Source organism: Ursus maritimus, unplaced genomic scaffold, assembly GCF_017311325.1.
Source record: "Ursus maritimus isolate PB19 unplaced genomic scaffold, ASM1731132v1 scaffold_2, whole genome shotgun sequence".
Taxonomy (NCBI): Eukaryota; Metazoa; Chordata; class Mammalia; order Carnivora; family Ursidae; genus Ursus; species Ursus maritimus.
The window spans coordinates 101,509,325-101,532,084 of NW_024424452.1; the positions used below are offsets into that span (position 1 = coordinate 101,509,325).

General features: G+C 51.9%; 1 protein-coding gene across 1 annotated transcript; it reads left to right on the plus strand.

Annotated features, from left to right (window-relative positions):
* Positions 1-835: 835 nt before the first annotated feature.
* LOC103657779 (arginyl aminopeptidase) lies at positions 836-19,494 on the plus strand. Its single transcript, XM_040636452.1, has 11 exons — positions 836-1,785; positions 5,567-5,707; positions 6,019-6,167; positions 10,977-11,093; positions 11,766-12,001; positions 14,104-14,217; positions 15,128-15,240; positions 15,419-15,527; positions 16,731-16,955; positions 17,735-17,877; positions 18,905-19,494. Exons 1-11 carry the CDS (start codon positions 1,339-1,341, stop codon positions 19,061-19,063), a joined length of 1,953 nt encoding a protein of 650 aa, XP_040492386.1. The 5' UTR covers positions 836-1,338; the 3' UTR covers positions 19,064-19,494.
* Positions 19,495-22,760: the final 3,266 nt, after the last annotated feature.

The following is a 22,760-nucleotide window of genomic DNA, read 5'->3' on the forward strand; positions in this document are numbered from 1 at the left end:
GCTCAACAAAAATGCATTGCATCAGAGAACAAATAATTTGGAGGCAGATGTACTGAATATCTAATAGTTACTTTTCTGTGCTCAATGCCACAGAAAAGTGCTTTTCCAGTTTTTGGATTTCACTAACAAGTTAAAACATTGGTCTTATATGGAATTAAAAAAAAAACTACTGTAAGCAGGTGGCTCAGATGGTTAAGCATCTGCCTTCAGCTGGGGTCATGATCTTTTGGGTCCTGCAGTCGGGCCCCCAGCGGGGATGGGGTATCTGATTCTGCCTTTCCCCCTGCTCATGCTCTCCCTCTCTCTTTGTATCTCTCTGTCTCAAATGAATGAATAAAATCTTTGGGGGAAAAAAAACCTACCGTAAGCATTTCATAAAATAAAATTTTAACACTGTAAAAGTAGTGACACATGATAGGATACTATTACATTTTATGAAAAACTCCCTACATTGTCTTTTTAAAAATCTCATTTCCCACCTGATCAGTGAAAATATCATTGACTGGCTCTTTATTCACAGAAGGGCTATTGCAACCCTATTCATACAGAAAAGAAACAAAGTATAAAATAGAGGTGCCCCTAGGTCAATAGGCTTTAGGGGAAATAAAACGCACAGGAAGGACAGCCAAGCGTTACCCTGTACGGTGCTGATTGACTTTTCCTTGGCAGAAGAACGGAAAGATAAGTGTGCTTGGAGCCCCTGATAATGGATGAACCTTGACCTGGTGTGGAATTCTGTGCCGTTTACCAAGTGTGTCTAGACAAATTACCCGATTGAGTTCTCACAATTAACTCGTGAGATATTACTCTTATCTTACAGGTGCGGAAAGGGGTTTGGACAGATTCACCTTTGTTGGAGGTGATTTGCCCAAGGTGACACACACAGTCCTAATGATTGGTCCAGCGCAGAGTGTGAGATCTCGAACTCAGACTCTTCCAGTTCAGGGCTCAATCTACATCCCGCTACCTTCCGGCAAGATTGGGGAACGAAACGTCAGCAGAGAAAGGTGCGCCACTCGCACTACTGTACCATCGCAGTAGGACGAGTGCGGACAAATGCGGAGCACATTATCCCGCCGTACCTTTTTGTCCAAGGCCCTGAGGTACTTCGTGTAAAGCTGGAAGAGTGGGGATTTGGAGAGAAAGGGAGAGGTGTGTGGTCAGGACTCCGGTTTTTGGAGAGGGGCGTGACCCAGCCCGGGCCTCTCGGAGGGGCGTGGCCTGTGGGGGGCGGGGCGGGGCCTGCGGCGGCCCAGCGCTCTCGGGGCGTGGCTTCCCCGCGGCAGTCGGCTGAGCCGGTGGGCTTTCCCCGCAGTTGTTTAACGGCGCTGCTGGACCATGGCGAGCGACGGACATCCGAGCGATTGCTGCGCGCCCCCGCGGCCGCTGCACTCCGCGCAGGCCGTGGACGTGGCCTCGGCTTCCAATTTCCGGGCTTTCCAGATGCTGCATTTGCACCTGGACCTAAGGGCCGAGTTCGGGCCTCCGGGACCGGGCCCCGGGAGCCGGGGTTTGAGCGGCACCGCGGTGCTGGAGTTGTGCTGTCTGGTGCCCGAGGGCGCCACCGAGCTGCGACTCGACTCGCACCCGTGCCTCGAGGTGACGGCGGCGGCGCTGCGGCGGCAGCGACCCGGCTCGGAGGAGCCGCCCGCGGAGCCCGTGCCCTTCCACACGCAACCCTTCTCGCACTACGGCCAGGCCCTGTGCGTGGCCCTCCCGCAGCCCTGCCTGGCCGGCGAGCGCTTCCAGGTTCTGCTCACCTACCGCGTCGGGGAGGGACCCGGGGTGAGTTCGACGCCCGGGCCGAGCCCCGCCGTGGCCTCACCCGGCCGCTTCCTGCCCGCCCTTCCAGCCTCGGAGCTGGTCCCGGGACCCGCGCTCACCCCCACCCTCAAAGGGGAAGAAGACGCTTCCGCCCTTGCCCGGAGGGGCCCGGAGCTCCCGCCCAGTGCACGCCTCTCGCGCTACCACCCTGAGCGCTCTCTCCTCCTCCCAGGCTGCCCGGCTTTCCCTCTTCTGGCTTCGGGCCAGCCTCCGAGCTGTGCACCCTTCGTCTTTTCCACCCTTCCGGCCTCTCCTCCCCAGCGGTTCTGGTGGCCTCTCCACGTTGGTTCCCTCTCACACACCGCCCTGTCTGGTTGCCCTGTCTGCCTGCAGAGGAAACCCTATCCTGTGCGGTTTTCTGGATAACCGGCTATTTATAAATCGAATTTAACGTTTCACTGGGCTTTGGGGCCTGGGTCCCTGATAATGAGCTACTTAGTTTTTCCTTCATGGCAGCCCTGGAAAATGCCGGTTAATTAGCCCTGGGTGCTGGCTCAGCCCTTTGTGTGCTTTTGCGGTGCCACAGGCTGAAACAACTCTGAACCCCAGAGAGTTATTTTGTTTTCTTCTGCGAAGTCCTACATTTGCTTAAGGAAGAATTTGAGTAAAAATGAGAACTAGAATTAGGGTGTTCTAGGCTTTGTAATAAGTTGGCCTTTGTAATAAATTACTCTTGATTGACTCTTAAATATTACATTTTGGGGTGGGGGACAAATATTGGAAATAAAAGGATGGATGGTTATGTGGCTAACATTTGTAAGAGTTTGGAACTCCTTCCTAGAGTCCTGAGGCTGTGGTTGCTAGTCATTTCTCAGGTAGGGTGGCTTACAAGTTTCATGGGTAGGCTGCGTGCCAAAATCAAAGTTTACTTATCTAGCTAGCAGTTCCTTTCACTCTTAGAGCTGGCCCAAAGGACAGTTCTGTTTCCATCTTTATTCAGGGAATAAATGAACCTATGATAGAACTTGTTTAAAAAATGCAAAGTCCAAAGCAATGCAAATTGACCTCTAAAGCAAAGGAAAAACCCAGTGCCCTCTAAGGATGACATAACATCTGTAAATGCGTTTGGTTGCCCTGTTCTATGCTAGCTTCTGGTTTGGGGCAGGAACTAGGACTTAAACAGGATAACTGGAAAAATGAAGCCCTCTCAGAAATTGCCTATGGAAAATGGCCCCTCACATTAAACATCAATACTAAATAGCTTTCATTAGAGACGCTAGAGCAGACAGCCACGCTTTGCACTGTCTACGTTAAAGGCACCTGAATTTATCCTTCTTCTCATTGTCACCATCCCAAGTGAGGGCTCTCACCTTAATCATTGTCGTAACAGCCTCCCCCTGACTTTAGACTCTTTCTTATATGGTGGAAATACTCGTACTGCCAGCCTCCTTCATTCTCTCCCTGTGTCATGATAAACAACAACAACAACAACAACACCCTTCAATCAAAGATGATGAATAAGGAATTATGGTATGGTGGAGGGGGTGACCAGTATGTATTAAAATGTGCCAGGTACTAGTCTCTGAGCTTGACGAAAGTTAAATGAGTTGTCTTTATGTAAGTGCCTAATACAATGCCTGGTACCTAGCCAATATTGTGTTAGTCGTATTGTTAACTCATTAAATTTCTTTCAATAATAGGATTAAAGACAGTTTAGGTGTGCTGGGTGGCTTAGTGGGTTAAGTTGTCGACTCTTGATTTCAGTTTAGGTCATGATCTCAGGGTTGTGAGATTGAGCCCGGCCACGCACCGGGCTCCGTGCTGGGCGTGGAGCCTGCCTGAGATTTTTTTTCTCACCCTCTCCTGCCCCTCCCCCCACAAAGGATTAAAAACAATTTAGATTAATGAGAAAAGTAAGCAGATAGTACACGGTTTCCATATACCCTTCCACACACAGATTGCTCTGTTAGCATTTTACAAGTATGATACATCTGTTATAATTAACGAACCAATACTGATACAGTATTATTAACTAAAGTTCTTGGGTTTTTTGGGGTTTGGGGTTTTTTTTAAGGTTTTATTTATTTGACAGAGAAAGCGAGAGAGCAGCAGCAGAGGGAGAAGCAGCCTCCCCACTGAGCAGAGAGCCCGATGCCAGGACCCTGGGATCATGACCTGAACCAAAGGCAGATGCCTAATTGACTGAGCCACCCAGGCGCCCTTAAAGTTCATAGTTTTTTTTTCAGATTTTCTTAGGCTTTACTTAATATCTTTTTCTGTTCCAGGATCCCACCCAGAATACCACAGTATATTTAGCTTTCATGTATCCTTAGGCTCCCCTTGGCTAAGACAATTTCTCAGACTCTCCTTGTTTTTGATGACCTTGACAGTTTTGAGGAGTATTGGTCTGAAATATTATAGGATGCCTCTCTACTGGAATTTGTCTGTTTTTCCCATGATCAGACTGGGGTTATTTAAAAAATCTTTTAAAGTTTATTTTTTAGAGCAGTTTTAGGTTCACAGCAAAATTTCGTGGAATGTCACAAAGGTGAAGTGCTGTCCTGGCATCATATTGAAAGTACACAGTATCAGCGTGATTTGTGACTGTTTGATGTCGCCCTTGCTCACCTGGCTGAAGTACTGCTGGTTTTCCCACTGTGGCATTTCTTTCTCCTCCTTTCCATCTGTGCTATACTCTTTGGAAGGAGGCGCATTAAAATTTTCACACACACACACAAAAGAAACTCAAGCAAAGAAAAACCCAACATCTCCATGTGGCGTCCTTATGCCTCTTAAAAGTAGGTCTCAGAGCCTTTCAGTCCACCTGCCCAGGCATGCCTCCCACCTCTGTATCTGAAACCTACCTCCAGGTCCCAGAGATCGCCCATCCATGCCTTTCTCCACGTTGCTGTCTACCTTCTTGAGAATGTCTTCTCCTTTCCTTTCCAACCGTCTCAGTCCTACTCACCTTTAAACCAGAAAGTTTTGCTTCCCTTATGAAACCGTGCCAGAGTTATCTAATCCTTTTCTAAATTCTAAGCGGCATTCGGTGCTGACAAATCCTCCTTCCCCTCGCAGTTATATCTATGTTGTAAGTGAACTTTTTGCTGTAGGCAAAAAGTGGGTTTGTAATAATCGTTCAGATTTGCCTTTGGTTAAAGGCTAACAGAAACCAATTAAGTATCCATAGCCAGGGCACCTGGCTGGCTCAGTGGGTAGAGCATGCAACTCTTGATCTTGGGGTTGTAAGTTTGAGCCCCACGTTGGGAGTAGAGATTACTGAAGAATAAAATCTTTTTATAAAAATAGCCAATGCTTATAATGTAAAATACATTTATTCTGAAAGGGTAAGTTTCAGGAACGGAGAACGCACATTTATCACAGACTCCTCCCACTTCCCTTCTGCTTTTCTGTGCGTTTTATAGAAAGTTCAAATGCAGCTGCTTCCCAGTTGGTTTTTGTTTGTTTGTTTATTTGTATTTTAACAAGAAGCTACCACACTGTGAAGGATTCAGAGGAGGAAGACGGGATACCAGGGTCAGAGGCCATGCCTGGAATTCTTGAGATACCTAGTGGAATACAGTGAGGAATAGACCCTTTGTGGTGTTTCTGCCGTGTCAATACCCTGGATTCCAGGGTGGATTAAATACACAGTAGGAGAGAACTTCCCAGTCAGGACCAAACTGCTGGCAGGATTGTAAGGATCATCTAGAATCCTCCCCTGCCAGCCAACTCCTTTTCTCTGGCTGGACTGAGCTCATGTAGGGAGTGTCAGTTTTGAAATGTTCTTCTATTCTCTTAGGTTTGCTGGTTGGCTCCTGAGCAGACAGCAGGAAAGAAGAAGCCTTTTGTCTATACCCAGGGTCAGGCTGTCCTGAACCGGGCCTTCTTCCCTTGCTTCGACACTCCTGCAGTGAAATACAAATATTCAGCTCTTATCGAGGTAAGACGACTAAGGTTCAGTGTACCTGCCCTTGGGATTGAAAATTTCAGATCTATCTAGTCACATTTCAACTGGTAAATTGTTCCATCCACCCATTGGTACCTCTGCAAAATTCCTCCACGTACAGAAATTTTATTTGTACTAAATCCCATCAGCTTAGCACAAGTTTAGTTTCTCGAAACCTTTGTGTTCTCCAAGATGGGCTCCCGGGCACGGCCGTCACCATGCAGATTGCCAGCCATGCTGTTCTTCGAGCGAATCAAAAGGAGACTGTCTCTGGGTAAAATGTCCTAAGCTTTCTCTGTTGTCAGGTCCCAGATGGCTTCACAGCTGTGATGAGTGCTAACACCTGGGAGAAGAGAGGTCCAAATAAGTTCTTCTTCCAGATGTGTCATCCCATCCCCTCCTATCTGATAGCTCTGGCCATCGGCGATCTGGTTTCGGCTGAAGTTGGACCCAGGTAGGTGACAAAGACTCCCACAGGCAAGATTGGACCAACCTCGAGGCAAGGAGACCTCTGACCAGTGGCCCAGCTGGGATGGTTCTTGGGACAGTCTCACATCCTTTCTGAACGGACGGCCTCTTTGCAGCCCAGAAGCATGTGGCATGAGTACAGAGGGAGGAAGGGCTCTCCCCACCCCCTCCAGTTCTAATCCTGCTGTCTGGAATGAGGTCTAACAGCAGCGACTCCTGTCCTGGGCACCTTGTGGAGTGCGGTTGGCCCCGAGTTTGGAAGACTTATCTTTATTAGTATCTTTTAGTTCTGAATTCCCTTCTAACAATTATATTTACTTTTTAATCTTTGTACCAAATCTCCCCATTTTCTCTAGCACGTAATTCCTGGAAATATACAACTTTGATCTCACTGTTCCCCTCTGGAGAGGACATTGGGAGCTCCTTTGTCTGCTCCACATACGTCCACCTGAACCCACGGTGGCAGATACCTCCATGCAATTCGATGGTTTTAATGGAGATAAATAAGGATTTTGTAAGGTTTCCTGCAAAGAGAAACTTGACCATGAGTGTCCTGGCTCCCCTATCAGCTGCCAGTACAGCGCGATCCTGTGGTGAAACGCTCAGAGGCTGGACAGTAAAGCTGGAGTGCTTTTCCTGCCATGTTGCTTTGCATGTGCTCTCAAGTCATGGAGGCGGTGGTGTCCTTGACCGCATTGGTGGCAAGCGGCAGTCCTCATAGCTGGGCTCAGTAGCACTGCTAAGATCATGTATTTCCGTTCCTGGGTTTCAGAGAGAATGAGAGACGGGATGCCACCGGCATCTGCTTCCAGCGCACACACTCCAGCCAGCATCAGTCTTGAAAGACCGGGTGCTCTCCTGTCGTGAAGGGCGGCCTTTCTGACAGGTGGGGTGATAGGTAACCAAAGGAGTATCAGTGTTGCAGTTGCCCGGAAAATAGATAAGTAAAGGAATGCTACTTTAAAAAAAAAATTTTTTTAAAGATTTTATTTAGTTATTTGACAGAGAGAGTAAGAGCCAGCGAGAGAGGAAACACAAGCAGAGGGAGTGGGAGAGGAAGAAGCAGGCTCCCCATGGAGCAGCGAGCCCGATGCGGGGCTCGATCCCAGGACCCTGGGATCATGCCCTGAGCCAAAGGCAGACGCTTAACGACTGAGGCACCCAGGCGCCCCAGGAATGTTATTTTAGATAATTTACTCTTACCGAGGTTCTATTAGTAATTACTATGAACTATTTATTTTATTTTATTATTTATTATTTTTTAAGACTTTATTTATTTGAGAGAGGGAGATCCCGAGCAGGGGGAGGGGCAGAGGGAGAAGCAGGCTCCTTGCTGAGCAGGGAGCCTTATGCAGGACTCAGTCCCAGGACCCCAGAATCATGACCTGAGCCAAAAGCAGACACTTAACCGACAGCCATCCAGATGCCCAAGAGTATGAACTATTAATGAGAAATGAAAGAAAAATGGATTCCAGACACATCAGAGAATAATGATTTTTTTCCTCTGTAATAAAACGACAATACAGTACATCAGTCCAGGTGATAGAATCCGTTTAACTGGTGATGATGACGTATTCCTCCCCTCTGGGTAGACAGCCCTTGCCTCGCAGGGGAACACCTTAGGGTCTTGTGAAGGTATGTTAGATGAGAGGGTCTTCTGGCAAACTTTGCCACCAGTCCCAGTCCCTGTTACCACAGGAGGAAAATCCTGGGTGGAAGAGAGAGTGGATATGTCCTAGTCATGTTTTATGTATAATCTCTTCTAATCCTTCTATAACCTCCCTGAGGGGGTAGCTGCTGTCTCCGTGCTGCAGATAAGCAAGCTGAGGCTTCTGGTGGACTTGCTTGTGCCAAGTCCCACCGTTGGTAGGACTGGAAGGCCAGTCCAGGCATTTCTATCGCAAATCCAATGCTGTTGAGCTAGATCACTGGCCATAAAACCCCAGCACGACCGAGAACATTCCAGTTTCTTTGACAGAAATCTCTGTACTGGAGGAAGTATCGTGGATGCCCCCTGTCTAGCCTGGCCTTCCCCTCCTAGCTGTAGCTAGCTGAAGTAGCCTGGGTTGAGCGCTTGGCTAGTTGATATCCAAGCTGATCACAAGGCCATTCCTTGAAGACTTTGACACCTATGTCATGGTCTTTTCTCAGCCCTGTCACATCATTTTTGGTGACTTGTTTCTCCATCTGGACCACCTGTCCCAGTGCCCAGGGATGAGGGTGGCTTCAGGGTTCCTCAACCCCCTCTACTCAGGGACCCTCTCCACCTGATCCAGCCCCCCACACTCATGGCCACACACTCTCCAACCGAGGGCCTAGCCGTGGGTGTTCGCAGGAGCTGGGCTACACCAGAAATCTTAAACACGTTGGCCTCATTCATTCTCTGACCCCACCATCCTAACCTTCTGGCCCCTGGTGGCCTCACTCCCGCCGTATCTGCTTCTCTAGATCACCAAGGTCTTTCTTCTGCAAGCTGTGCCTTTCCTCCTGGACAGCCAGGCTCTCGGGGCCCGGCCCGGCTTTTCTCTGTGGCCCGGTGTGGGGTTGAACCTCTCTTCCTGCCACCGCAGGCCTCCCTGTGTGCTGTCCTGTGGCTCTGACTTGCAGCCCTGGGCGCTGCTGTCCCCTTTCTCTACTGCCCGGGTGTCTGAGAGGAGAAGTGATACAGCTGTGCATGCTGATTCTGCTACCCGTGTTCGGTTTCTTGGTGGAGTTGGAACGGGAAGTTGAAATAGGGGCGCCTGGGTGGCTCGGTTGGTTAGGCATCTGCCTTTGGCTCAGGTCATGATCCCAGGGTCCCGGGAATGAACCCCCACCTCTCCCTCTGCCCTTCACCCCCTCATACTCTCTCTTGCACGCGTGCGCTCTCACTTTCTCTCAGATAAATATAATCTCTAAAAAAAAAAGGTTGAAATAAACATTTATGTGGTTTTCGAGAAATACAGAACAAATGTCATCTTCAACTACAGATACGCTTTCAGTATTGCTCACCAGTCCTTTCGTTTCTCTTCCTAGCGCACTCTCCTTAAAGGAAGACTTCTGTCCTCAATTTTCCTATTCAAACACCAGACCCTCCCCCCAAGCAGATGATCTTGTCTCCTACTTTATTGAGAATATTTAACTCGTCAGATGCGGTTATGTCAGCTTCCTGTCTTCCCTGTAAAAGGTCATCTTCGTCTGCTTTCGTCCTTCCTTTTTCCCTCCAGACTCGGAAGAGCCGTGTCCGTCCTTCTGTGTGAAGCCACGTCTCCGCATTTGAGCCATGTTGGTTCAGTCCCTCCCCAAATCCCGTGGGGCTTGGCTTCGTTGTGTACCCGCTCTCTTCAGATGTGCAGCCTTCCCCCAGCTGGCTCTTTCCTTCCAACTCGAACCATGTTGTCTCTCGTAGCTCGAAAAAAAAGCAAAAAACAAACTCGTTGACTCCACGTTCCCTCCTAGCACACAACCATCTGCTTCCCTACTTAGCCGGGTTTCTTAGAAGAGTAGCGTTTATACTCGCCCACCCCCCACGTACTGCTTGGACCCGTGGGAATCCAGCACCTCTCCCCGTCGTGTCACAGAAACTGGAGTAAGAGAGACCACTGGCCTCAACGTGTGTAGCACGTTGGCTCCTCAGTCCTTGTCTCGGTGTTCTGCACATTTCTTCTGCCTCTTGACCCTCCTCTGGCTTCCAGGACGCAATTCTGTCCTGCTTCCAGGACCTCTGGCTCGTCCTTTCTGGTCTCCTTTGTGGGCTCTTCTCTGCCCAGCACCCCCCCCCCCCCCCCGGTGTACTGGCGTTGCCCAAGACTCTGTTTTGGACCCCTTCTCCTCTCCGTACTTTTCTTGGGGATACGCACTCACTTTTGTAATTTAAAGGTGTCTTCTGGGTACTGCAGCTAGAGCGGTCTCTCAGGACTCAATCTGATAATACCACTTATTGGTTTATTTACTTATTTTTTAAAGATTTTATTTATTTATTTGAAAGAGAGAGAGAGCACGAGGAGGGAGGAAGGGCAGAGGCAGAGGGAGAAGCAGACTCCCTGCCGGGCAAGGAGCCCGATGTGGGACTCGATCCCAGGACCCTGGGATCATGACCTGAGCTAAAGGCAGACGCTTAACCGACTGAGCCACCCAGGCGCCCACCACTTACTGGTTTAAAAGCTCTCGTGGCTCTGAAGGTCCAGCTGTATCACGTGGCATATCAATCAGGCCCTTTGTGACTGAAGCCTCGAGGGCCTGTCTACCGCCCCCCTCCCGTACCCCCAATCTGACGGTGAGTGCGCCGGTAGCCCAGACTCTCAGTGGTTCCTCGCCCGCATGTACCATTTCCACTGCTAGGCCCCTGCTTCTGCTCCTTGGGAAGCGTCTGCTCCTTCTCCTCCTGCTGGAGCAGTTCCTGAGCTTCCACAGGGGCAGAAAGCCTTCCCTCCTCCTGACCTGGCACCCACCCACTTTGCCATCTTATATGCTGTCTTCTCTCATCTTCCCCGCTCGCCTTACAGATGGGCACACTGAGGCGCAGAGAGGTCAGTGACTTTCGCGAGGTCACATTCAGTGCTGGACCCAGAACACGACGGCGCTGGGAGGTTGAGCCTGTTGCACACGGGAAGCAGCTCTTCCACGGCGCTGTGGTGGGATGTTATTTATCGGGGTGGCGAGTAGTCTCGGACCCGTGCAGGCCATCTGGTCTTGCACCTCCTGTCTCCGGCTGGCCACACTCACATTCACTTGGCTCATATATGAGACGGCCAGGTTGCCCCGGTGCTTTCAGGATCGGGTCTCCAGCCTGCTTTTTCTGTGCTCTTGTCTTTAGGAGCCGGGTGTGGGCCGAGCCCTGCCTGATCGAGGCTGCCAAGGAGGAGTACAATGGGGTGATAGAAGAATTTCTGGCCACAGGAGAGAAACTTTTTGGACCCTACGTTTGGGGAAGGTATGGTGTCACATTGCCTCTAATGTCTTTGGCTGAACTGAGTCCCTGGTTTCCGTTCTCTTCCTTCTGGAGCTGCCTCTCCTCCGCTGTGTCCTAGAGCCACGTTCCCCGATCCCGGAAGTAAAGGAGAGGAGGGAGGAGAGAGGGCGAGAGAAGCTGGGCCGCCTTCATTGTTGCTGAGGAGGGGACCTGAGTGATAAAAACGTGCCTTCCAGCTGCTGAGTGTGGGGGTGGGCAGACACTGTCAGGGGACCCTTGTGACTTACCTTTCCTGGTTGCTAGAAGCAGCCACACACTCCCATTTTTTCCTTTGACATCTTTAGACTTTAGCCTCCTCAGATCAAGGACTCTATTAGCTCTCTGTGACCCCAAGCGAGCCATCAGTGAGCTAACTGTGGCAGAGCCGACGATATGGCCATACCCTGCTCGGAAGGAGAACAGGGAGCAAGTTTCAGAGAGCCGCCTCCAAGAGAGCAAAACCTGGGCAAAGGGAGGTCCCAGCGACTTGGCTGGAGGACAGAGGAACCTGGGTGTCATCTCAGCGCTAGGCTGAGGGTTGCGTGCCGCCTCTTCAGTGGCTGTGTCTCTCAGGACTGAGGGTCCTGCCTGGGGAAGTGAGGCCAGGTCTTGCCCTGGGGAGCCAAGACCTGTCCGACCTCCCGCTCTCGGCAGGTATGACCTGCTCTTCATGCCGCCATCCTTTCCATTTGGAGGAATGGAGAACCCTTGTCTGACCTTTGTCACCCCCTGCCTGCTGGTTGGGGACCGCTCCTTGGCCGACGTCATCATCCATGAGATCTCCCACAGTTGGTTCGGGAACCTGGTCACTAATGCCAACTGGGGTGAATTCTGGCTCAATGAAGGTTTCACCATGTATGCCCAGAGGAGGATCTCCACCGTCCTCTTTGGTAAGCCAGCTCTCGGGTGCCCGGCCTTCTCCTAGGGACCCCGCACCCCCTTCTTTCACCTGCGAGGCCAGTGTGATCTCCTTCAGGGTTTCGGGACACAAGTGGGCATGAAGAGAGGAGCAGTGGTGCAGAAAGCGCCGGCAGGAGGCCAGCAGGGGCCGACTGTAGACACAAGTCCCTTCTAAGTGGATGAGCCCCACTGCGTTACATGGCACGAAGTCAGTAGGCGCCGTGAGGAGAGGGGGTCTCAGAAACTGCACATCGGCTGAATGAACCGATGAGGGGCCCGACGGTGAAAGGACCCCTCATCTAAGCTGAAACCATACTTGATGCTCTGTTCACCCAACAGCCAGGCAGCCCTTCGGGGAGAGTTGCACAGGGTTATTCACCCACCTAGCTAGTTAATTTTACGAATGAATCATAAGATCATTATAATCATGACCTCTTTTGAACACCTACCTACCAGCCTTGTACAGACACCTTATTAAAGTACATCATTTAACAATTTCACAATAGCCCTATGAAACAGCTATGATTTCCATTTTATATAAGAGTTCACTGTGACTCAAAAAGTGTAAGAAATGTGCCCAAGCCGCTTGGCAGGTGGCGGCAAAGCCCACATTGAACCCAGGTGTGCTTTTAAAATATTTTCTCAACATTGTCTCACTATTGAAAACCTGCCATGTATCAGGTGCTTTGAAAATATAACACGTATTATTTTTATTATTTCTCTCATCAAAATCTATTTTGATCTATAAGGGAAAGCACGCATGATAGATTTATCCATAATCTCACTCTTCAGAGATAATCAATGTATATCCTTTCAGATATTTTGCTGTGTCTGTGAATCATCAGACCTCCCAACTGCCTTTTTTTTTTTAACTTAATAGAGTTAAACATTTTCCCAAGTCATTAAATTTTTTTTTATAGCTGCCTAGTATAGACTTTTCTTAACATTTAGTTTCCAGTTGTTAGGTTATTTTCAGTTTTTCTTTTTCTTCCTTTTCTTTCTTCCTTTTTCTTTCCTTCCTTTCTTTCTTTCTTTCTTTCTTTCTTTCTTTCTTTCTTTCTTTCTTTCTTCTTTCTTTCTTTCTTTCTTTTTCTTTCGAAAGTGTGTGAGCAGGGGAAGGGGCTGAGGGAGAGGGAGAGAGAATCTCAAGCCGGTGGAGCCCAACAGGGGCCTCCATCTCAGGACTCTGAGATCGTGACCTGAGCCAAAATCAAGAGTCGGATGCTTAACCGACTGAGCCACCCAGGCACCCCTGTTATTTTCAGTTTTCTAATGAAATAATATTTTGACAAATATTTTTACATATAAATGTTCACGCATATCTCCGATGATCTCAATGGAGATAAATTCCTAGAAATGTAATTTCTGGATCCAGACATTTTAAAGGCTTTTTAGCACACATTGTCCATTGCCTCCCAGAAAGTCTGTACAGATATATGCTTTCATCCAGAGTATCTGGAACAAGAGCCTACTTGTGACTATCTTACTCAGCCACTAAGAATCCTGCAAGCAGATGTTGTCAGCCCACTGTGCAGATGAAGAAGTTGAGGCTAAGAGAGACTGAGTGCCTCGCCCAGAGTCAGAACGCCCTGTGAGAGGCAGAGGTGGCTGGTTTGAAACCTGGTCCCTTTCCCCTCCACCATTCCCTCGGTCATTTTTAGAGCCAGAAGGAGATGTAGAGACCCCTAGAAAAATTTTGGGTGACAGTTTCTCTTGTCTGACAGGAACACTCAAATGAAAATAGTCTGCTTTTATAGAAGATCAAATTACTCTCTCTCAAAATAAAAACATACTGATAGGGGAAGGTAACAGTCGCAGGAAAAGGTGTGAGTCCCTCATCCGCATGTTTGGGTGAGACTGACAGCCTGAGCTAACCGAGTCATTTGTAGTCCAGAGCAACAAGGAACTAGGGGCTGAGTCAGGTTCTCTGTCCTGACCCTGTTTGCCCTGGGGTCCCCAGGAGGGTGACCATAGGCATCTTCAGTTGGCTGCCATTGTTCTTGTGGCCACAAGGGGGCAGCACACCCTCTTTTGTCCGGAAATTATACTTGGACGTGGTGGTCTGGAGGCCTAAGGATTCTTTTCGCCCCAGGTTCTGCTTACACCTGCTTGGAAGCTGCAACCGGCCGGGCTCTGCTTCGGCAGCACATGAACATCACCGGAGAGGACAACCCACTCAACAAGCTCCGCGTGAAGATCGAACCAGGTCCGGGAGCTCCTCTGGCTGGCTACCCCCGCCCCTGACATTGAGCTGGGAGCCCCAAGTTATTGGAGCTTCATGCCGATCCGTGCACAGCTGGAATACTCTCCTTGGGAAGGAGGAGCCCTCCAGAGCTGTTTTAGCCACTCCCCAGCCTCTAGGCCGACTCAGCTGAAGCCAGTCCAGCCCGATGGGAGTTCTTTCTAGTTTTGTGCAGTTCTTAGTGACATTACCGTTGCTCTGCATTTGTGCGGGCCCCTATCATTTTCCAGGGCTCTCTGCCATTCTTCTATCAAGTCAGACCTGTGGTCTTGTAGATTGACCGTTAGCCTTATTTTACAGAGGACGTGAGCAAGCACCCAAGTCAAATGACTTGTCCAAGGTCATGTCTTTTCATTTTCTGACATTTGTCTTTAGTTCCACGTATGACTAATCTAAAACCTTTGTGTGTGGTTTAAGCTCACGTTCCTTGATGCCAATGACCGTGAAAAGGAACTTCTCGTAGACTGGTCATTAGTTTATTTTGGTCTAGAACATTCGTAGAAACAACCAGTTGTTCTGGGAGGGGAGGTTGAGTGTAGGTGGTGACCAGTTGGGCTGGAAAAGGCACCAAGCCCTGTGCTCAGTCCTAAGAGTCAGTGGAACCCACTGGAGCAAAGCAATCCCAGGAATAAGGAAACTTGCCAATTCCCCTGGAAGGCTGGTTCTTTGTCCTCTTATTAGGTCCGCAGCTAATGACCCTTTAAGATCAGCTTTGAAGTGGCTTGAGAGAGGCCAAGGTGGATCTGGAAACTTTCCTGGCCTTGCTGAACCCGAGGAAGCTGAATTCTGATCTCTTCCATAATTACTCATAGAATCTGGAGCGGGAGAAGGACAATGAAAGTGACAGGCTACAAGTGTCTGCTTTCTCTGCTAGGTGTCGACCCAGATGATACCTACAACGAGACCCCCTACGAGAAAGGCTTCTGCTTTGTCTCCTACCTGGCCCACTTGGTGGGTGATCAGGATCAGTTTGACAATTTTCTCAAGGTATAGTCAACTCAGACATGAGGGGAGAAGGAGGAGGTGCAGAGAAGCCAGCTGGGCCAGAGAGCAGGGGTAGAGGCAGGGGCCGAAGGGACAAGGGGTTGGAGGAGAACCTGAGGCACAGAGGGACTGTACTCCCCATAGGATCCAGAATGACTGAAAAGTACCTCCCTCCCTGCAGGCCTATGTTAATGAATTCAAATTCCAAAGTATCTTAGCTGAGGACTTTCTAGAGTTCTACTTGGAATACTTCCCTGAGCTGAAGAAAAGGAGAGTGGAGTCCATTCCAGGTGAGCAGAGGAGCTGGCCTACAGGCTCCTACGAGATAGTAGAGAATTATGTCTAATTTACATCCGGGAAGACAGAGGTGGGGTGGGAAAACATGACACCCGAGTCTTCTAGGAAGTGGCACCTGGGGGCGCAACGCCCCGTCCCAGGCCTTGTTCCACAAGAGGGATTTCTCTCAGCCCCTCCTGGCCTCGTATTCTCCACTTCTTCCCCTCAATGTCTCCTCTCTGTCCCCATTGCCCTCACACCTACACACACACAACCAAACCCCCAGCTCTGCCCCGAGAGCTGCTGCCACCCCAGCTGTGACCCAGGGCCGCGGTAGGGGCAGCCACCCCGCCTTGTGAGCATGGAGTTGCCTCGTACGGCCTTCTGAGTGAAGGAAAATCCCGGTGGCCACCCTGATGTCAGCTTGGGAGGCCCTGCTTCCTAAGAGTAGACGGTGGCCTGTCGTGATGAGGCTGCCCGCTGGAGATACCCCACTCGTGCTGGGCACTCTGAGTCAGGCCGTGGTTGGTCTGGTAAAGTCACTTCCTCTGACAGCCAGGACTGGTCAGGCCCGGAGCACCTACTCTGGGCCTGGAGGCTGGCACTTCAAGGTCATGAGACTCCCTGGCTAAGGAAAGTTAATGATTACTGCGTGCTCGCTACACACAGGCAGCATGCTGAACTCGTAGTGTGTATTTGCTTATTTAATCCTCACCACCGCCAACAAATGCAGGGCCTCTCAGCCTCCCTTTTATCATTTTACAGATAAAACGGAGGCGCAGAGAGGTGAGGGAACATGGCCGTGACCTCCCAGATAGCTCATAGCAGGGCTGGGAGAGGAGCCCAGGCAGCCTGGTCCCGGGGCCCAGGAGCTTGGGCACCGTGCTGTTCTGCTCATGTGAAGGAGAGCGTGAACTTGACTGAAGCTCGGAAAGCCTTCATCCTCTTGGTTCTGGCAGCACATTGTTCATTGGCACTCAAAAGCACTGTCACAGTAGAAGAAGGGGCCGTCCGGTCTGACGTACCAGTCTCTGGGTCTCAGTATAAGTGGGACCCAGCCAGAGCAGGGAGCTGTGTGGGCAGGTGATGTTAAATTAGAAGCAGATTGGGGTCGTGAGAGGCGGACAGGAGCTTGAGGTCTCAGTGTCGCCGGAGCGCAGTTGACCTTGATGCTGCCGGAGAATTCCGACAGAACCCTCTCTCCTTCCACCAAACAGGTTTTGAGTTTGATCGGTGGTTGAATACCCCGGGCTGGCCCCCCTACCTCCCTGACCTCTCCCCTGGGGACTCACTTATGAAGCCTGCTGAAGAGCTGGCCCACCTGTGGGTGACCGAGGAGCTGGACATGAAGGCCATCGAAGCTGTGGCCATTTCTGCCTGGAAGACCTACCAGCTGGTCTATTTCCTCGATAAGATCCTCCAGCAATCCCCTCTCCCTCCCGGTAAGAAAAAATGGGGTAACTCGGTGCAGCATTTCGGTTCCTCGCGTACGGAGCTCGCTGTCAGGGTGAGAGGGAGACCCAGAGGAAGCCGGTACGGTTCTCACCCCCTGGACGCACCTCACGGGGAACACGTCAACGGCTGGTCTAAGTCTTACAGGCCTGTGGGGAGGGGAATCCTAAAGCCCCGCGCTCACCGCGCCCTCGGGCTCTGCAGGGATTCTGCTCAGCTCTTGACCTGGAAGTCTTGGAGCCCTCCTAACCGCTCTCTGCCCGGGGGCTGTGATCGTGACCCCCCAGGTAACAGAGGAGGAACTTGCGCACAAGTAGGTCCCGCAGGCAACAGACGGTGGGGCTGGGATCTGGAAGCTCTCAGCTGCTGTTGCCGTGTGGCTGCTCAGCCGGAAATAACATTCACCCAGGGGTGTTGGAGAGAAAGTGAAAGCCGGGGTAACTTTCAGCAGCTTGGTGGTGGTGGGAGAAAAAGGAGGGCACAGCATGTTTTAGGGGGACACCTGTGCTTTTAACCTAGAAGGTAAGTGGAATGATGGCAGAAAGTCTGTAATCACATTAAGGGAAGTTTGGCAGAAGAGCCTTAGAAATGAAAGTAAACTTGAGAATCAGACAGTACCCTTTCCGAGCAGAAGATAAGCACGGTGAGTGTAAAGTGGGTGGTTGGGAACCTCCTTGATGTCATTCAGGGGGCTTTCAGGAGGGCCTGTGGGCAGATACACTCGTGGCTCTGATGACACAACCATTAAAAACCCATTTTCTTTTTTCAGGGAATGTGAAAAAACTCGGAGAGACATACCCAAAGATCTCAAACTCCCAGAATGCGGAGCTCCGGCTACGATGGGGCCAGATCGTCCTTAAGAATGACCATCAAGAGGATTTCTGGAAAGTGAAGGATTTCCTGCAGAGCCAGGTAGGTGACCCCCACCTCCTTGTCCCCTTCAGGCACACACGGTGGGCCGCCTCGCCTTACTGGTCGCAGTCCTGTGGGTAGAGCCAGCTCGTCTGCCCGTCTGTGGAGCAGAGGAGGGAAGGGAAGGGAGAGGACCCTGCTCAGTGGTCTCATTCCTGAGTGTGGCTGGGGGAGCCATTGCCATGGCGGGGAGAAGCCTCCAGGGTTGGGGAGCTTTTTGCAGATCATCTGATGGGGCCTGAAGGGTCCAAGCTGGTCAGAGCTAACCCCAAACTGGGAAGAAGGGTAAAGCAGGACTCGAGGGCTGGTCTTGGGGAGAGGGGCCCAAGGACAAGAGAGGTGAGCGAAGGGTAAGGTCACAGGTTCCTGCCTCCTGGGGAAGCCTGAGACCCGGGAGGGCTCAGAGGCCAGCAGAGGCCCTGCTGGGGAAGGGCCGGAGCGCCCCAGAGCCCAGGGCAGGGCGGGGCTGGGTACTAAGCGGCTCCGACGCCCTCATCCGTTTCAGTGGGAGCTGCGCTCCTGTCTGGAGGTGTTCCGAGCCCTCTGCAGCCTTCTCCGAGCCTCTGGAGTCGAGGAGCTCTGTGATGTGGCATTCCCACATTGGTGTGAATTTGCCTTACGGGTTCTCTTGTGCTTGCCTGCAGTTGGGCCTCACACGGCCCCAGCCCCGGATTTATGTGCTGCCACCTTTGCTGTCAGCTCAGGTCTTGATCTGGGTCGTGAGTTCAGGCCCTGTGTTGGGCTTCATGCTGGGGAGCCTACTTGGGGGGGAAAAAAAAAGCATAGACACCCCTGTGCTAGCATGGATTGGAGTGAATACCAGGGTCTACCTGCAGGGATCTTTGGCCCCCAAGAAGATGCCAGAATAAGAGCACGCCTGTGTGGGACCCTCCTCATTCCAGCACTGATACCCACATCCCCTTTGGCACCTGCTGAGGCCTGCCGTTCGAGTGGCCCCAGGGCCCCTCTGTGCGGACCCACGGAGCAGGCTGCTCAGACCACGGGGGTGTGTGTGTGTTTCCTGCAGGGGAAGCAGAAGTATACTCTTCCGCTGTACCACGCGATGATGGCTGGCAGCAAGGTGGCCCAGACCCTTGCCAAGGAGACCTTCGCGGCCACCGCCCCCCAGCTCCACAGCAATGTTGTCAACTACGTCCAGCAGATCGTGACGCCCAAGGACAGTTAGAGGCTCCTGGGCCTGGCTTCTGCCCCTTCAGACTTTGCAGGCTTTCAGAATACTGTTCCCAAATTCCAGTTCTCCAGTCAAATTCCTCAAGTTTACACAGCCTCGGGAAAATCTGCTCTCTGGGCTTGGTGTCTGTGACTCTTGGGCCTCTGCTCTGGTGGAAAGTTCTCTGGACCAGCAAGTCCTGAGACCAGAGAACCTTCCACAGCTCTCTCAGCGTAGGCCGCTGGCTTTGGTGAAGGCAGGCAGTCTTCTCCCTCCTCCCCGCTCTCTGGGAGGAGCAGAGAGGATTTTCTTTTCCCTCCCCTCCCTCCTTTTCCCCTCCCATTTTCTCTTCTGATGCTTGAAGTACTATGCAAAGGGCTGCATTCTGGTAATTCATTTTTTTAGGTTTAATCTTTATTTTAATAAATATTTTTAAGTGAAAAGTATTTAAGTTGGAGTTATGACCTGAGTGTGAAATTTCCGCTTCCATACATGTCCTCTGTGGGGGCAGTTGTTCTAAGAAGGTCACAGGGTGGGGGTGGGGGAGCTCCCCAGAGGCTGACAGCGCTTCCCTGTCCACAGGGAACTCCGCGGAGTAGGAGGTAGGGGTCCTACACCTGCAGATGGAAAAAAGCAAAGCAGTATGGCCATAGCTCACCTGTAGCAAGTGGACCTCATTCCAGTTCTCTGTGAAGGCGGCTGCACTCCCTACCCGCAGTGCCGTTCCTGTTCATCTGTTCCATCGCTTAAAAAATGCGTATTTGAGTGTTTTTTTCTCTGGCCTTCTCACCATCAGTCACTGGGCCTCGCCTGCTTTTGGTCCTGGGTAAATATCGTAGTGGTGTGGTAGGAAATAGTCGGTTCAGAACCTGGCGCTGAGTTCCACTTTCCTGGTTTCAGCATGGGGACCTCAGCAGTTAGCAGCTTGGGTTTGAGGGAAGGGTCGCAAAGAAATATTTAAATACATTAAGTTGCCTTTCTTCAGTACAGGGCACTCCTGACCACGTGTGTGGCCGTGGTCTTGGCTTTGAGGCTGTCCACTCAGGCCTCCTGCCTTCCCCGCACGGCTAGATGTGTTCTCACTCTTACGAGAGTTAGGGAACGGCAGTGAGCAGGTGGCAGGCTGGTGAGGGCCTCTGTCCCCTGGCGCGCCCGGAGCTTCACCAGCAGAGAGGGAACTTTGGGTCTGAGGAGAGGGATTTGGAGGCCCCGGATTGTAAGATCTCCTCTAGGCCCTGGCACTCCGATGGCAGCCTCTTTCCATAGATGTTTCAGGGCTGTTCCTGTCCGTGTGCTATAGGCAAGGATGATTTTAGGGCTCTCCAGATGCCTCGCCTCCTCCCCAGCTTGACGGCTGGCTTACCGGTTCTGACACCAGTGGCTGTCTTGCCTCGTTTGCCCAAAAACCTCTAATAATAGTAACAGGAATGATGCAGGGTCGCTGTGGAAGCTCTTCCTCTGACGGCCGCTCTTCGACCCCACTAACTGGGTGAATCCTCACAGCGTACAGCATGGGTATCCCAAGTTGTGTTGCCGACCCTGCTCGCCACCTTTGCCACCCAACAGTCCTGCTGGACGTGCCTGTCCTTTAGCGGGCTGGGGGACAGTGCTCCTGCCATCCCGTACCCTGAAGACAAGGCTGTGCCATTGTCGGGGCGAGCTTTGTGGGGAGGGCCAACAGGCTCTTCCGCCATTGGCAGGGTATTGGGGAGGCCTGTGCCTCTTGCTCCACAGCTCCTCTGACCACTATCCTAGAACCTTCTCCCCATTCCACCTCCAAGGCACTGACCCCACACTGAAGTCTTTCCCACTTGCCCTCCCTAACGTCGCCCACTCTTGGGCTCCTAGAGGCATTAATACTTGGAGATAAGGTGCTAACCTAGAGGGTTCCTTATCTCAGCCCCATTTTTTTTGTGAAGCCCCGTGAAGGCAAACATCCTCTCATCCCACCCTCTGGTGCCAGAGCCAGGTGTCCCCCAGGGCAGGGGAGCATGTGAGCCGTCCTGGGGCTAGAAGCCGGTTCTCCCACATTCCAGGGTGAGTGACTGGGTGGAGGGTGTGCCCGCCTCAGGCTCTTTGGGGGAGGCCCCCTGAAGGGCTGGGGAAAATCCTACCGCCAGACACCCAGCAGTTTCAGGGACAAAGAGGAGAACATTCCAGAAGGTGGACTTCTTAGTTGTCTGGCTCTAGAGATAAAGAAGGGGGCAGCTCCGGGGAGGGGAGGTCACCATTTGTTTGAGGAGTCATTTCACCCACTGAGGTTAAGCTTGGCCACGAACCACCCAGGCTTGTGGCATTAACAAAGGAGGTGTGGAAAGAGACACTCATATCCTACAGCTTAGGTGCATAAAAAACTAGATCTGGAAGAGATCTGAGGGATTATTAAGTCCAGACCACCTTGTTTTCACCCGTGGTGAAACAAGCAGAATCCCGTAGCTGGCGAGTCACCTAACACACGCCTCCTGCCTTCTCTTCCCCATCCTCTGCCCCCCCCACTCAGGGTCTCCAGTGGGGTCTGCGTTCAAAGACACGAAGGACTCACTGTGCCCGTGGGGAGGGCAAGGGCCTGGCTGAGCCGCCGAGCGGGAGGACCCTGAAGCAAGACACGCCTGCTATCCTCGGGCAAGAGCGCCAGCACCCCCCCCCCTACTTAGCCAGCGCCCGTGTGGCCTGGGCAAGTCACGCAACTCCTCTGAGCTAGGATGTTCTCAGCTTTAAAACGGGGACAATCATACATTCCATACAGTGTTCTTGTGAGGATTAAGTGGAGACTACGTTACAGGTGCCTGGTAAATGGTGACTACTGGGCGTTCCATTTTCTTTGCGGAATGCCGGGACCCAGGGAGCCAGGCTTCCAGCCACTAGAGGGTAGCAGACAGGTGCCGGTCAACTGGGCCGAGGGCGGGGAGACTAGAAGGGAGAGCTGACAGCGAGGGATAAACACGGCCATGCGGATTCCAGCACCTGCAGCCGCCCCCAGGGTCTGAGGGCTCCGGCAGGGGTGGAGGGAGAGCCAGACCTCTCCAGAAGTGGCTGCAGCAGCCCTAGTGCTTGCATGGGGTGCGGGCAGCCAAAGCGTGCCAAGACGTTTCCACCGAAGTAGATGCCAGCGAGCACGCTGCTGGGGGCACTGGGGACACTGAAGACGCTGGGCCCCTGAGGCTAGGCTGTACGAGCCCATGAATACCGCCCAGCGTCTGGAGAGCCTTCCAGCAGGAATCCTGAGCGTTGTGGGAAAAGTTCCCAAACGCCACTCTCTGCTCTCCCTACTAGGCCCCCTTGTCCTCAGATCTCTGCCCCGTTTGGGGACTAGCAGTCCTCCTCCCCAGTTCCACCACGTTCCCTTCCCCCCTTCCAGCCCATCCCTGGCCTGGCCCCCCGGAGGAATTTCCTGCACCAGAGCGTGGCCGAAAGTACAAATGCCCACCCCAGCGACTCTCCTGCCCCCGCCCAGGCCAGTGCCCTGTGCCCAACCCCAGAGGGTGCGGGATGACAGACTCTAACAATCATTAAACCAGCCGGGCCTGATTTCCCAGCACCGCCTGCCAGGATCCGGGCCAAGTGGCACAAAATATGCAAATCACCTGGGCCCAGAAGCCCGGTCTAAAGGCCAGGAAATCCCCTCCGTCCAATGAGCCAGCAGCTCAGGTTACCGCCAGCCGCGCTATAAAGGCCTGGGCTGGGGCGGAGCTGCCACAAGCCTCTATTTAGG